General features: G+C 49.7%; 1 protein-coding gene across 1 annotated transcript in view; it reads left to right on the forward strand.

Annotated features, from left to right (window-relative positions):
- LOC132476705 (calpain-8-like) overlaps positions 1-16,721 on the forward strand; it is a 50,347-nt gene that overhangs the window by 26,259 nt on the left and 7,367 nt on the right. The window contains 6 exon segments of the mRNA XM_060078834.1: positions 4,813-4,931; positions 5,137-5,141; positions 7,044-7,154; positions 10,109-10,183; positions 11,142-11,302; positions 14,483-14,674. Coding sequence (XP_059934817.1) covers positions 4,813-4,931; positions 5,137-5,141; positions 7,044-7,154; positions 10,109-10,183; positions 11,142-11,302; positions 14,483-14,674 — 663 coding nt within the window.

A 16,721-nucleotide genomic window follows, 5' to 3' on the forward strand; every position in this document is an offset into this window, starting at 1 on the left:
ACTCTTCCAAATCCAGGTGGGTGGGCCTGAGTCTAATCATGCTACACCCGAGGTCTTGAGACGAGCAAATGTTGGAAGCTGGGCAAGATGACACCCTACTCTGGCTTGGGTGCCGACCTTGATGAGCGAGTCAGAGCCTTCCTTTGGCTGTTATAATTTTCTTTAACCAGAGCAGACAGGAGAGAGAGGAGGAAGCGGGAAGCAGAACGTGGTTCCCAGAAGACTCTAGGAGGAACAGACTAAAGAAACATCATTATCTTCCTCGTCACTGACATTTTCATGCTGCGCAGTTGTTGAAAACCCGAGACTTATGCAAAGCCCTTTTGTCCAACCTTCCTCCAGTGCAGACTTTCCTCAACCCCTGATTTTACTGTGGATGTTCTGGCTCACGAGGTCTCAATGCAGGGGGATGATCCTCCATTCCCCCATCCCAGGGGGTGTTTGGCAGTGTCTGGAATCATTTTAGGCTGTCACACTGGGAGGCAGGTGCTACTGGCAACTAGTGGGTAGAGGCCAGGGATGCTTTTGAACATCTGTAGTGCACAGGAGGGCCCACAGCACGGAATCATCCAGACCAAAGTGTCAGCAGTGCTCAGTTAGAGAAACCTGCTCCAGATGGCTACACTATGTTATAGGAGCTTTTTAATTGAAGGTTTTTTTTAGTTTTAATAGTTTTTCCTTTTTTAATTGAAGTATAGTTGATTTACAACGTTGTGGTGTTTTCGGCTGTACAGCAAAGTGAGTTATATATATATTTATATGTACTCTTTTTCAGATTCTTTTCCGTTATGGGTTATTACAAGGTATTGAATAGAGTTCCCTGTGCTATATGGTAGGTCCTTGTCGTCTAACTATTTTATAAATAGTAGCGTGTATCTGCTAATCCCAAACTTACAGGAACTTTATTAACTAAGAGAGTAGCTCTAAATTCTCAGTCTGGTTCTAGTCTTTTTAAATTTTTTAATGTCACATTTCTTTTTTAAAAAATTAATTAATTAATTAATTAATTAATTTTTGGCTGCTTTGGGTTTTCGTTGCTGTGCGAGGGCTTTCTCGAGCGGGGGCTACTCTTCGCTGTGGTGCGCGGGCTTCTCATTGTGGCTTCTCTTGCTGTGGAGCATGGGCTCTAGGCACACAGGCTTCAGTACTTGTAGCACGCAGGCTCAGTAGTTGTGGCACACAGGCTTAGTTGCTCCGCGGCATGTGGGATCTTCGCGGACCAGGGCTCGAACCCATGTCCCCTGCATTGGCAGGTGGATTCTTAACCACTGTGCCACCAGGGAAGCCCCTGGTTCTAGTCTTATACAGTATTAATGTATGCTGTTTTATCTCTCCCTGTTCGAGATATCAACTGCAAAATGGGCTAAGCCATGAGACTTTCTTGCTGGTAATTAGGATATGAATTGTCAGATCCCATCTGACACTTCGCTACCTACATGACTTGGTTCAAGGAAGCATTTTGTGCTGGGGCCTCCAGTCAGCTCTCGATCTAGCCTGAGAGATGGGAATTGTCAACAAAGCCAACACGGCCGCAAGTGTGTGTGTATGTGTTTTAATGTTGTCAAAAAGGCAGGAACTGAATGCCGAGGACTGGAAAAGGCAGGTTCACCCATGGGAGGGAGGGGAGGAGGGAGGCTTTGGTGATTGCTTGGCACTAATGTGCAGAGCGAAAATAGCAGCCTGAGTATGAAACACTGCAGCCGCCTTACCGCGAAGAGGGGACAAAGGAGGCCTCAGCTGTGGCAGAACATTAAAGATGGATTTTTGGAAAACAAGCACACATTAGCAGGTCAGAATCTTTGCGCTACATTCAGATGTGCAATCATCATGGCATTCTTTACCTTCCTCGACTGCTCTCGGCTTGCTGGGGAGCCTCAGTTTGCACTGACCGTGAGTTGGGGGGAAACGTCAACTAGCCAATAAAAGGTACTCTCTGCTTCTGCCTCTTTCGGGTTCTTGTCTCTTTCTGATAAATATTCCTCCTTCAGCCACTCTGTTTGGGGGCTTTCTTGCTTCTTCAAGGCTGGCCCCTCTCCGGCCTCCCCAGGACGGTGCCGGCATGGAAGGAAAGGCTGAACGTCCCCCAGCCTATGGGAGAAGAGTGGTTGACCCTTGGGTGCCTGCTGCTGTCCTATGGGTCCCACTGGTCTCCTGGGACTAGCGTGTGGTGTGGTCTGTTCTGCTGGTGCTGTCGGGGTCCAGTGGATCTTCCCTGGCTGACCGAGGCCCGACTCAGTGCGCTGTCGTGCCTCGGGCCTGGCCCTGAGCCACGCGGTCTCCATGGCCTCTGTGGTGGGATTGACCTGCCTTCTCCCTGCCCTCAGCTCAGTCACTATCTGATGACAGAGGGAGACTTGGGGGCGCTCTTTACCACCTTCTCTCACCTCCTCTCCACCTGAGCACTCCGTGTTGCCATTTTTAGTCTCCTTCCACGTGCCCCGTGGGAAGCAGGGCATAAATCCTCTCTGCTTTGGCTTCCTCTTTAATCCCTCTGTGGTTTTGCTATCGTTCCTGCTCCGGCCATTGTTCAACCTCGAGGTGGAAGAGGGGCAATGGAAGCAGTTCCAGTGTCTGACCTTTTCTCTTTTTTCCCGTCCTCTCTGCTGCTTGTAGTCCAGAAGCATCTCCACTTCCCTCCCTGATGTTTGGAAACTTAACTCTTAAGTCATAGCCCAGGTTCTTGCTACCTAGGGTTTGTCATAACACTAGGTGCTTAGATCATCACGCTTTGATAACATGTAAATGGAATTTTTGAATTTAGAGTTGTTGTTTTTTTTTTAAGAAAACCTGACTCAGGATTATTATTTGTTTGTTTGTTTTTTTTTTGCAGTATGCGGGCCTCTCACTGTTGTGGCCTCTCCCGTTGTGGAGCACAGGCTCCGGATGCGCAGGCTCAGCGGCCGTGGCTCACAGGCCCAGCCGCTCCGCGGCATGTGGGATCTTCCCGGACCGGGGCACGAACCCGCGTCCCCTGCATCGGCAGGCGGACTCTCAACCACTGCGCCACCAGGGAAGCCCCCTGTTAGTTTTTATCTTGTTCTTAAGCAATGGAGGAAGTTGAAGATTTCTGGGCAGAGGAAAGAGGTGATCACAGGTGTTGACAGGAAGAAGGCTGGAGTGAGAGGAGAAAACCTGTTATTTTATCCACCCTTTGGAAGTTGCCTTTGAATGAGGTACTGCCCCCCTTGAGACTTCTTTAGTGAGAAGCCATAGTCCCGTGCCTGCTGTACCAATTCTTATCTCCTCCGGCTACCGGCTCTGGTCCCACCTGGGGGCCCACTGCCATCGGGGGGAGGCCGTTTGTCAGTGAGAGAAGAAGGCAGGAGCAGGGCTGGCTTCTGGGTCAGAAAAGCTCTTCAAAAAGTAACTGTGTGTGAGAGACGGAGAGAGAGAGATTATATGAGGCTGGTCGGGGAAGGGAAGAGGGAAAGGAATTCATTTGGGACCAAATCATGAACCTCTCTGTTGAGAGAGATGAGGGCAGGTAGAGCAAAGGGTTTTCTAGGATAACCTGGTGATGGAGCCATACTGAGCAGATGATGGATCCTCAGAGGTGGGTTCCTGTGTCACAGTTGACTGACTACTTGCTCAGGCAGCCCACGTCTGAGAGAACCGTGGTGTGTTCATCCTGGACTATGTGTGCAGCTTGGGCCACAGCGTGGGAAGAACACAGAGAGTTAGACGAGGTCCTCAGAGGGTTTCCGAATGGTTGAAGGGGCTTTTATCTGAAGATACAGTGAAGAGATTCATATTTTTTTTTTTGTGGACAAGGTGAAGGCTGAGACACACAGGCTAGATTTTGGAGCCATTTGATTGGGATAGGAATGGGAGAAACTTGTCTCCGAACCCTAAACTTCTAGAGGTAGGGCTCTGGAGTGAAACTGGGAAGAGGCAGCTGTTGGGCCAGTAAGATGAAATATTCCTTCACACAATGAGCAGCATACGTAAGGACACTGAGATCTCAGAGGTTGTTGTAGAAGAAGCCTATAAATGAGATGTGAGACAAATGTACATCAGTTCCAGGATGATAGATCCACCACAGGATGCCAAGGTCAGTAAAGGGTGTCTGGGGCTGTGCTTAATCTTTTGAAGTCGACACCACAGGGGATAATGGTGTCTTCCGTGGAGGTACTGCTCAGGGGCACGGGTCTGAGGGGTCCTGACTTGTACAGAAAGCAGTTTTCTGTTTTCTTCTGCATTTACTTGGATCTCCAAAGTGACCAACCCTGAGCCCTAACATTTTTAACCTCTCTTGATTTTTATTTCTTCTGACTAAAAGTATGATCTTTTCAGGCTCATCAATATCTCAGGAGTGTTATGAGCTGTCATGGTGAGCTCTGAAACATAAAAGGGCAGTCCTCCAACAGACATGAAGAGACAACGCTCTGTTATCCAAGGTCAAGCAGAGCAAGGAAGACACACACACACGCACACACACACGCGCGCACGCACCCTGAGCTGGCCATATAGCTTCGGTGTTTCCTCCAACCAAATGTTTTCTTAAAGTTGTTATTAAGGAAACAAAGAGGATGATTTTTGCTTCTTCCTTTCTTTCTTTGCACTTTCTGCTCCACTGCTTGAGACCTTAGGCCATGTGGAATGGTCAGCGTGTGGCAGGTGGGGGGAAGGGAGGAGCTCAGAACTTCCAAGGAAGCAGCAGGACCTTCAGCCACTGGAGGAAAAGAGTCCCAGCCTATCGGACCCAGAAGGGAGTCGTGTGCCTCTGGATTGAATGGGCCAGTGAGGGTCAGAGAAAGCAGGGACCCTGCAGGCCTGGCCTGACGAGTGTGTGTCCCCCATGACATGGTGCAGGTGACTGCTGGCTTCTGGCGGCCATTGTCTCCCTCACCTTGAATGAAGAGCTGCTTTACCACGTGGTCCCCAGGGACCAGAACTTCCAGGAGAACTACGGGGGAATCTTTCATTTTCAGGTATCCTGCCTTGCTCACAGCCCTTGACACTACTTTCCATAGTCTTGGGACCCATGCCGAGAATCAGAAATCTGGGTTTGGGGCCCAGTAGCCTAGGTTTTAATAATCCCTCCAGGGGATTCTGATGCATGCTTGAGTTTGAGAAACTTTGCCTTAACATGTCCATCCAAGCGTCCACACGTCCATCCCCTCCTGTCTCCCCCAGGCCATGTGGCCTTGAGGAAGGCACCTTGGAGTGAGGGTCAGGAGATGTGAGCCCGAGTGGCATCATTTGGCATCACTGTTGCCACTGCGTGATGCACGTTTTCTTATCCACAAACTCAGCCACTGGACTCGATGTTTCCTGCTTTTGCTGGCATCTCCTATGGGCACGGATAAGTAAGACACAGATCCTGCTCTTAAGGAGTTCCTGGTGGCACAGTGGTTAGGAATCCACCTGCCAGTGCAGGGGATACAGGTTCGAGCCCTCGTCCAGGAAGATCCCACATGCCGCAGAGCAACTAAGCCCATGTGCCACAACTACTGAGCCTGTGCTCTAGAGCCCATGAGCCACAACTACTGAGCCCATGTGCCATAACTACTGAGCCTGAGCTCTAGAGCCCGTGCTCCGCAAAAAGAGAAGCCACTGCAATGAGAAGCCCACGCACCGCAATGAAGAGTAGCCCCTGCTCTCCGCAACTAGAGAAAGCCTGCACACAGCTTCGAAGACCCAATGCAGCCAAAAATAAATAAGTAAAATAAATAAATTGAAAAAAAAGAAAAGCATTAAAAAAGTATATCTTACTGTATGTCATATGGCAAAAAAAAAAAAAAAAGTATGTTTGTACAGGTAAAGCAGTGGAAACCCATAGGATCTCCAAAGAGAAAAAGGCAGTAAAACCTGCCCCAACTTTCAAGGTGGGGTGTGATAGTGGGAAGGAAAGCAAGTATTCCTTACGTTCCAACCAAGGAGAAAGCATGGGCTGAACTTTTCATTATTTCTATTTACCACAGTCTGCCTACCTCCAAAAAGGATGTGTAGTGGTTTACAATGAAAAGCATAGACACAGTAAAACCATATAACAAAGGTAAAATACACCAGACAATCTAGGCTAAAGACAACGCTCCAGCTGAGAAATTAATTTTGTTTTGGGTTTCCTGATGGCCAAGGCAAAAAAGGAAACGCAGTGGTTGTCTCAGTTTTGGTTATTTATTAAAAAGGCATGAATGTTCATTACATGTGTTTGTGTTTCACAAATACGTTGTTTAATGAAGTCAATTCCCAAATATGAATTGAGCACGTAAACACTGGGCGAGGGCATGACGGAGGATACAAAGGAAGGTCAGACGCTGAAGACAGAACGGTCCATCGTGTTTGCACGTGTATGCAAAGGCACACATGGGGGCTCCTGGTGAGTGTTCCATAGACAATAGGGGAAGGTGGATGTATGGATTTCCCACTGTGGGCTTTGAGACAGACTGCCTGGGTGCCTGTCCTCCATCTACTACTTACTAACTAGGTAATCTTGGATAACTCAACCCCTCTGGCTGGGTCTCAGAGGTGCTTTTGTTTGCTTGTTTGTTTTTTAAAATTTTTATTGGACTGTAGTTGATTTACAATGTTGTGTTAGTTTCAGGTGTACAGCAAACTGAATCAGTTATACATATACCTATATCTACTCTCTCTGGATCTCAGAGTTTTGAGAGAGATGAAAATGAAGATAATAACAGCACCCAGTTTATAGGATTGTATATGAGGTGATAATGAGGTGATAATGCATCTGAACTGCCCAGCTCCATGCCTGGCTCATACTACCTGCTCAAAAAATGCTAACTGCTCTGTTCTTAGTATTTGTTGGAGAGCATTGATTGTCAATAGGTCTCATATATTAAGAACTGAGTCAGTCAACTATCTAATTTTAATCCAAGTTAAAGCAGATAGACGCTTGTTTTTATGCTGGACTTACTATTTATTCAACCAGATTGTAGAAAATAGAGTAGTTAGCTAAGGCTTGAAAACATGTGTTAAAAGCAAATATAAGTGGTTGTTTAGGGGCATTTGAGGAATTGAATGCAGGTCCGCTCAGGAGAGGACATGAACGCAGGGCAGCAGGGGTATGTGCGGTGATTCAGCTGCCTTTGTCTGTGGCCCTTGCGGGTGGATTTCCGGGGCCATCCAGAGAAGCTGATGAGACTCCGGAACCCGTGGGGCGAAGTGGAATGGATGGGGGCCTGGAGCGATGGGTAGGCTCTTTCCTCCCTCCGCCCGTGCTCACCTCCCTCTGCGGGAAGGCATCATGCAAAACACGCAGTGATCGTGAGACCCACGGTGGAGTACGCTCGGCAGCACCTTCTGGCCACAAACCACACAGCCTGTTCAGAAAAGAGTGTTAGATGATTCCAGGCGGGGAACAGCCAAACAAAAACCACTCAGCTGGGCTTTCCTGGTGGCGCAGTGGTTGAGAGTCCGCCTGCCGATGCAGGGGACGCGGGTTCGTGCCCCGGTCCGGGAAGATCTCACGTGCCGCGGAGCGGCTGGGCCCGTGAGCCATGGCCGCTGAGCCTGCGCATCCGGAGCCTGTGCTCCACAACGGGAGAGGCCACAGCGCTGAGGGGCCCGCGTACCGCAAAAAACAAACAAACAAAAAACCCCACTCAGCTGTAGTCTTTGATTCCTTGCTCTGCTTTGGCATTTGCAAGTTTGGCAGCTCAGCGGAATTTTGCCGAGCGCCGGAGGGTTGGCTTGTTTTCTACCCACCACCGCGGTCCTCCAAAGGTGAGACCCATCACCTCCATCGGATTCTTTCCACTCCACAAAGCCTGGACACTCTGACAAAGGCCAAACCCCTCAGCGACAAGGAGAAACGTGCCTAGAAATAGGAACTGGGTCCTAGGAGCCACTGGCCGCCAGAGGTGGTGAGGGTGAATGGGAGTGGCGCCCGCTCCCCCAGAGCTCATTACGGGCGGGTATTGATCTCTCTCGACAAAGTCATTCATGAACGGAGGGGCCCAGACCTCTCACAGTGGAGAGCGGCAGCCAGTCAGAGATGGTGCCTGGACACAGAGGCCTCCTGTGGTGTCCTGGGACAGCTGTGCCCTGGAATCGATGCCACCGTGGTACAGGAGGATGGAGAGAGCATGGCCCAGTTTCCATCCTAGTTAGCACTGCTGGCACGGGGGAGGCAGGTTGGCGCTGGGCAAGGATGGAGAATTGGCCGGTGTCACAGATGAAGAGCCACCAGAAGTGGGAGTGGTCATAATAGCAACTCGCCGCCCCCCCGGCACATCCTTAAGCCTCATATGTACCTCATACGTGCTGTCCACACTGCATGATGCCACCAGGGCTTTGGAAGGGAACTTTATTCCATTTATGAACTAATCACACATCATTAGTGCTCGTAACTGGTACTTGCCTTGAGGTTTGTGTCATGAAGAAACACATCCCCAGGGCCACGGATCACCTCTTATATTAAAGATTTTTCATTCTCCTGCCTATGATGGAGCAAAACCCAAAACCTTAGCTCTGCCAACTGCCCCAAAAGGTTGTCATGGCTGAATGAAATTGAAACCCTAGTTTCAGCCCTTTTAAGCAGCAGCTGCTTCCCAAGCTGCTTACGGGGCTTATATGACTTTATCTCCTTTCCCCAATGCTGCTCAGTCCCTAACAGGCTGGGACAGGTCCAAGGGTGTGAGGTGATGACAGGCAAGCCCTGCAGGCTCCATCTGGAGACGCAGCCGGGAGTATTTATACATGGCTGCTGGGGGAGGAGGGTGCTGCATGTCTGAGGTAACATCCCTAGTCTTAGCCCAATGTCTTTAAATTAGAACTTTTTTTTTTTTAAAGTTTCAAAAAACTAACTGGGAGAATTAGGTCAGATCTCATATTCTCCAGCCAGTCCCCTAATCTTTGTTTATAACAAGCACATTCTGAGGTTTGGCTCTTTTTTAAAAAAATTAATTAATTTATTTTATTTATTTATTTTTGGCTGTGTTGGGTCTTCGTTGCTGCACGCGGGCTTTCTCTAGTTGTGGCGAGCGGGGGCTACTCTTCATTGCAGTGCACGGACTTCTCATTGCAGTGGCTTCTCTCGTTGTGGAGCATGGGCTCTAGGTGCGCAGGCTTCAGTAGTTGTGGCACGTGTGCTCAGTAGTTGTGGCTCACGGGCTCTAGAGCGCAGGCTCTGTAGTTGTGGCGCATGGGCTTCGTTGCTCCGCAGCATGTGGGATCTTCCCGGACCAGGGATCGAACCCGTGTCCCCTGCATTGGCAGGTAGATTCTCAACCACTGCGCTACCAGGGAAGCCCAGGGAAGCCCAGGGAAGCCCCTGAGGTTTGGTCTGATCCAATGACTATTTCCATGAACTAAATAGGCCCTGGGTGCTCCCCTCCTTGATCCCTAGGGGTCCTGAGAGCCCCCCTGGAGGAACAGGCTGGGCTTGGGTATGCCCCAGCTTTTATGCAGCGAGGGGGAGGTCTTCACATTTTGCTGAAAGCAATCAGGGAAGGGATTTTTAAAAGATGGATCTGGATCTGGATACTGCTCAGTTATTTAGCGTTGCATACATATTTCAGGAAAACCTAACTTCTTAAAGGTCAGGTAGCTGGAAATGGCATTTCAACAAATTATCTGGGTATTGCTATGGAAAGGCCGCCAGCAGGAGGCCTCACAGGGTGACATTACTTCATGGAAATTGTCACAAAACTGGGCCTGATTGTCATTTTGCAGGCTCAGGAAGGGGACCATGTTCATGTGCCCAAAGATGCTCAGATCCTCTCACAGTATCTTCACTTCAGACTGATAGATAAGCCAGTAGGACGTCTCACCAGTTGAGAAGGGGTGGAGTGGCCTGTGATGGCCATTCTCACAGCTCCTGCCTTGGACTTGCCCAGGCCTGTGATCAGGGCCTGGGGGGCTGAATCAGACATGAATGTAAAACTTGCCTGGAGAGTGAACTTAGAGCAAAGCCATGGTGCAGTGTTCCTGCTGCATGTCTGGGGTCACCCTGCTAGTGCACGTGGAGCCCCATCCCTTCCCCAGGCTACACCCCCCTCCCACCCCCGGCTATCATTTCGGTATTCCCCATTTCTCAGGGGGAAGTTGAGCTGCAGTAAACAGCTTGCACTGCAGCAAACCCTTCAGGAATGATCACCTCTGCTTCCTTTAAAAAAAACTTTAAATTTTATTCTTTCTTTCCCAGTGCATCAGAATGGAATTACATAGATCCTAGGCAGAAAGAAAAGCTGAACAAGAAAGCTGAGGATGGAGAATTCTGGTGAGTTCTCATTTGCGGGAGTGCTGTTCCCTTAGTTGTGGGTCCATTCCTGGTTCACAGGTGGGCAGCTCTCTCTAGGTGTTCCAGGAATTCAACATGGTTCCCAGCCAGGAGGGCTTCTTTCTCCTCCTACTTTTACCCCAGAGTAGTTCTACCTCCGTACCAGTACGTCCAAAGCATTGAAACCAAGATATCTGGGCCTCAACACGGATTACCTATCAGCTTGTCTTCCTCAGTTTCCATATCTGTCCAGTGAAATAGGAGCACTGTTCCTATCTCTTTAAGTCCAAGATTTAGCATAGCATCAAAATAAGATAACTTGGGCTTCCCTGGTGGCGCAGTGGTTGAGAGTCTACCTGCCGATGCAGGAGACACGGGTTCGTGCCCCGGTCCGGGAAGATCCCACATGCCGCAGAACGGCTGGGCCCGTGAGCCATGGTCGCTGAGCCTGTGCGTCCGGAGCCTGTGCTCCACAACGGGAGAGGCCACAACAGTGAGAGACCCGCGTACCGCAAAAAAAAAAAAAAAAAAAAAAAGAAAGATAACTTCCTTCACTCATGGGCTAAGGAAGATAATAGGGACACCGCTGAGAATATGATGTGGTTTAGGGGCCATCTCTAGGCTCCAACTTTAACACCAGTTAGATGTAAACAGGAGGGAACTTGGAGATGGTGGTTTGGTTCCATTTACCTGCCAGGGTCTCTCCAGTTGATGGTTTTGTCTCTTTGCCTGGTTGGTGAGATATGAGAGGGGGTTCTCTAAGAAAAATGGAGATGCTAACAATATAACAAAGTGAGGAATGTGTTCAATGACCCCTGCATATTTGTACAGTGGGCTGCAGAAAAGATTTGAGCTAGCCCACGGCCTTTGGTCCGTCCTGTGCCCAGGGGGCACGCCTTCCATCACTTTTCCAGCCCAGCTCTCTCGACTGAGAGCCCACCTGTCCCTCTGCCCTCAGGATGTCTTTTTTGGATTTCTTGCGGCAGTTCTCTCGGCTAGAGATCTGCAACCTGTCCCTGGACTCCCTGAGCAGTGAGGAGGGGCACAAGTGGAACCTGATTCCGTTCAATGGGTGCTGGATACGGGGCTCCACTGCCGGCGGCTGATGGAACTACCCAGGTGAGGCGGGAGCTGCCGTGCTCACCTTCTTCTGGCTTGTCCTCCCAGGGCTGGGCATCCTTATATGTTAATCTTGCGACAGTGCCTTTGCACTCTGTTCTCTGGCTCCTGGCATCCCTTGGTGGCCCAGCTTCTTTCTGGGGCTTGGAGGCCAGGGCAGCAGTAGTGGATGGTGGCTCTGCAGCCATTCACCGGGGACCTGCTCTCAGGTAACATCATGCTTCAGTGTCTGTGTGTTCAGACTCTCTCTGCTTCACCCACGTGCCCCCTGCCCACCAAGGCCGTTTCCTCTTCATACTAACCATGCACTTGTCACCCTGCACCGAGGCCTCTTGTTTTTCTCTGGGGCTTCCTCCATCCCCATGTGGCCCGGCTGGCTGGCAACCGGCCCACTGCGCCCTGGGACAGTGGCTAATGGTGCGCTAGAGGGACACGGGTCCGGCATCACTGTATCAGTAGACCGCATCCATCCGAGCGGCCATTCTGCTTTGTTTGCACCTGAGTCAGACAGCCTGGGTCAGGGGTGGTCACACACACGGTGTGCGAATGGTCACTGTCCACTCCCCTGGTCGTCATCAGAACTCCCTCCCTGGTGGGGATAGTCTGGCGCAAACCGCTGCCTCTGCACTAACCCCGGCCGTCATCTTATTAAAGGTGGGATCCTTCCCTGTTCGCGGGAGACCACTCATATCTACACATATAGGCTCCTCCTACGTTGAATCAGCTGAGGCAGCACGGAGGAAGAAACTCCGAAAAACAACCCCACATCTCTAAGGAGAAATGAAAGAAAGCAAAACCCACCCTCTCCACTTCCCACCTCCCCAGGCCCCATGCCCCTCCTGGTCTGATGTTGACATTTTTAACCGGCTTCGACTTGTAAGCATTGGGTCTTGTTCTCACGACAGAGCTCATTGCAGGCCTGTGCTCAGGGCGTGGAAGCAGCGTTAGAATAAAATCCCATGTGGGTGCAGTCCTGGGTCCTGACCCGGTCTCTTGTTCATTATCCCCATCCAACCTAAGCTCCCATTTCTGATGGCAGAGATGGAAGGAGGGTGGTCCTTTCCTGCCACTGTCGCTCAGATGCCCGGTGCAACAGCTCTGGGACCCTGGGAGGGTCGTTTCCCTGGTCTGAGCTTCAATTTCCCAGTTGTCAAAGTGGAGGGATAATACCCACCTTTGGAAGCGCTTTGTAAATGGTGTAGTGTTATACAAATGGGATGTGTTATTTTTATGACCCATTTTCTTCTTCTAGCTCTGTTAAGGAGTAAACAAAAAATGTAGGGATTGCAGTAATGTTGCATTTGGGAGAAATTAAAATATGCTCACCATTAGCAAGCTCTTAGAAAATGTGTAGGAAATTTGCATGGATCATTTTGGGAGCTCGGAACTGTAGGGGGTGCCTAAGGTATCTGTCTGCACGAAATCGATACCCCATCTGTGCCACCAGCTAGCTGTCGGGAAGAGATGGACAGTTCCTGCCCTTTGGTAATGATGTAAGTATAGAAGATTACAGAATCGTCTTTGGCTCCTCTGGAATCGACAGATATTTGTTTTAAAATCTACACACTTGTGCCTTAGATAAAAAAAAAATCTGGAAGTGGAAGTTCTGGGAAGGTGGAATTGAATAAGTAATTTTTTTTGTTGTTGTTGTTTTTTGCGGTACACGGGCCTCTCACTGTTGTGGCCTCTCCCGTTGCGGAGCACAGGCTCCGGACGCGCAGGCTCAGCGGCCATGGCTCACGGGCCTAGTTGCTCCGCGGCATGTGGGATCTTCCCAGACTGAGGCACGAACCCGTGTCCCCTGCATCGGCAGGCGGACTCTCAACCACTGCGCCACCAGGGAAGCCCTGAATAAGTAATTTTATTGTTAAGAAAATATAATAACCAGTGGCTCTTGGTCACCCGTGAATGCCTTGTTATTGTATCAGGTTGGACCCTTATCTAGAGGATCTAAGCACTCCCTCCATCCCCCACCCCTTTCTTCCCCCAGGGCACATCGTTATTGAAATTACTGAGGCCCTGGCATGGAGATGGCTGCCAAGCCTATCTTCCTCAATCATACCCTGCCACTTGAGTCAGTCATAGAATTGCTGTGTGCCCCTGGATGACCCATTTGCCCTCTCTGTGCCTTGGCTTGTACAGTCACTATTTGGCGAGTTTTGTTTTTTTTTTAAGGTCATATTTGAAATGAAGCAGTGTTTTAAAATATCCATAGGTGGTATGGCAGGCATGCTTCTTAATTGCCAAGTATTATTCCTTGGGCATTATTATTTTTTTTTTTTTTTTCGGTATGCGGGCCTCTCACTGTTGTGGCCTCTCCCGTTGCGGAGCACAGGCTCCGGACGCGCAGGCTCAGCGGCCATGGCTCAGGGGCCCAGCCGCTCCACGGCATGTGGGATCTTCCCGGACCAGGGCACGAACCCGTGTCCCCTGCATCGGCAGGCGGACTCTCAACCACCGCGCCACCAGGGAAGCCCTCCTTGGACATTATTAAATGACGTACTCTTGAGGGAGTGTCTCTCATCACTGGCTGCAACGCTGAGCCATCTAGTGGGGCCCCTGGATCAATGGACAGAGGATCAGCAATCATGGCTGTTTGGGGCTGTGATCTGAAGCAGGGGCCCGTCCAGCAGACTTCCCAGGGAAGCTCGAGTGGTCATCTCTTTATAGTCTGTCAGGAGAGGCCTCCTTGGCAGCTAGTCTTTGCTGGACTTTGTCCTTGTCTGTTTCAGGGACCTGCTTTTTCCCCCAGAGACCTCCTTCCTCCAGGGGATGGGTTCATCTTCACAGGCCACTTCTTCACAGGCTGAGAACAAGGAGATGTTAATCATTTCCCCAGAAGACTTGGAGTTTCCTTCCCAGGGGGACCCAGTGTAGCCCTGGGACCATGGGATCTTGAATATCCCGTCAAGTATATCTGGGCCCTGGTTGATCAAATGGACAAGTGTAAAGTTTCCACATGCTGTGGGGTGTGTGTGCTGGTATGTGGGTGGGGTAGGGAGATAGGAGGAAATGCTGACCACCTTGTAAAACAAACTTGCCAAGGCCTGCTTACCCAGCACAGTTTGGCCAGAGTTATGCTTTCCTTGGGATGATCAAAATTCCTCCCTTTCATTCTATTCTTCCTGATCTCCTCACCACCACCCTGGGGGGAACCACCATCTCCTGGGTGACTTCTAGCCACTTACTGGACAAATCCCCAGTTCAAAATCTGTTTGGATGAGGTGGGCGACCACCAGGAGGAGAGCATTGGTGAACCCGGCTGCACGGTGTTGCTGGGGCTGATGCAGAAGAATCGCAGGCGACAGAAGAGGATGGGACAGGGTACGCTCAGCATCGGCTATGCTGTCTACAAGGTACTCTGGAGCTGGGGTCAGCCGTCACGGCACGCCTGATGTCTTTGGTCAGAATATTTTGCCCAGCCATTGAAGCGAATCTTTCTTATTGTTTGGATGTCCCTAATCAAGCATTTTCCTTGCTCCCCCAAATGCCTCCCCCAGTGGCCTTACTGAGGCCTGAATTCCACAATTAGAGATTCATTCCTCTGGCTTAAATCTCTACTGTTAACGCTGAGACGTGTAATTCATTAAGCTTTGTCTGTCATTGAGGGTTCAGTGTAACTACACTTATTAGACTCTCTCCAAGGTATAGGCTTCTCAGGGGACAGGAGCCAAGAAGGTGACACAAGGAGTAGGAGGACATCACAGAGTGGGGGAAGGGAGCCAAAGACAAATCCTCTTTCTCCCTGGGCAACCTTGAAACACTTGTTGGGACACACAAGGCGTGGGCTGGGGTGAAAGGAGCCCCAGGTCATTTTCAGTTCTGGTGTCTCTGGATTGAAGGTCACAGCTGGCTCTGGGCTCAGGCTGTGGTGCGTGGCTCAATACCCCAGTTTGCCCTGTAACCACCCCTCTATAGATTTTGCAGCCTAACAAGTAGGTTAAAGCAAGACCCCTGGGTCTTGACAAGCCTAGCCAGGATCAAATTGGAATCCACTTATTTTACAAGGCAAAGACTTTTTATAACGAATTCCGGAGGGATTCATGGTGGTTGTTTTTATAGAATTTTGTTAAAAATGAATTTCTTGGGAAAAATACAATTCTAATCAGAAACACCAAGAGCTGGCTGGAAGCCCAACATCTCAGTATACATAAGTGCATGAAAAAGAAGTACTGTAATAAGAAACCAGTAAGGAAAAATGCGATTGTCAAGCTCATGTGAACTCCAGCCCCTTTCTTTCTCTTATTTTGGAACTTAGAGCTTTAGAGTTTAGTGTGTGTGTGTATGTGTGTGTATTTTGTGTTGGAGGAATGGGAGTTGGAAAATAATTGCTGCTTGATGACTGGAGAAAAGTATTTCAAATAAATAAGCTCCAATTCTACTCCAGCTTATCCCTTCCATCACCACCTAGAATGTAAGTAGGACCAAAACAGATTTTTTACTTATAGGGATAAAAAACCAAGAAAGCACTTACCCTATGCATATCAATTCAACACTTCTTTAGTGCGTATCTGCCACGTGCCAGGTGCCGTGCTGAAAGCTGAGATCCAGAGGAAGAGCAGAAGGTTATCGACCTCAGGGTGCTCACAAACTAGAGGGGAAAACTACACACACACTCCACTGACTACAGGGCAGGTCAGATCTGCTATGATGGGGACCAGCACGGTGAGCTGAGGTGTCCTCCGAGAGGGACAGCTTCGTGGAGGAGAAGAATTTGATCAGGGCGTCAAAAAATGAGCTGGATTTCAAAGGTGGATGAGGGAGAACATTCCAGCCATAGGGGACATCGTGTGCTTCTTGACAGCTGGAGAGGAAGTGACAGTTTGGGAGAGCAGGTAGGAGGCGGGCATGGCCAAAGGGCGGGCTGAATGGGGACTGTGGCCACCAGCTCTTCATCCACCAGCTCCACCTTCTATAACCGGATCAACAAAGCGTTCTTTCAAAGGGACGTGAGCTAACACACGGAAATAGCTTTGTGGGCATGGCGTTTGCTCTTGTAAATAATCTATATGGCATGTCAGTTTTTCAGACATTAGTTTACAGCTGCTTATAAAATAACCCCATGTATGTGATCCGTGGACCTTCTTCTTACAGCCAGAGACATATAAATTAGAGCATGACATCTGTGAACACAGCCGCTTTAACATTAGGGTGAGGAAGGTGTACAGCCCTGTGGGGAGTGTCTGTGCCTGGGCTTGTAGAAAGTACCTGGTATTGGAGAGAGGGCATGTAGGGATTGCAGGGGGTGCCATTCTCTGACCCCTGGAACTGCCTCTTCTGGCTTTAACTGTCTGCAAACTGGAGTCTGGTTTGAGGTGGGAAAACTGACACTGACTGAGGAACAGCCAGAAACCCCCAAAGGCTAAAAAACCCTGCTTGTCTGGCCCCCTCTCTCTCCCCTGTAATCTTCCTGCTGTGA

This window comes from Mesoplodon densirostris, chromosome 2, assembly GCF_025265405.1.
Source record: "Mesoplodon densirostris isolate mMesDen1 chromosome 2, mMesDen1 primary haplotype, whole genome shotgun sequence".
NCBI lineage: Eukaryota > Metazoa > Chordata > Mammalia > Artiodactyla > Ziphiidae > Mesoplodon > Mesoplodon densirostris.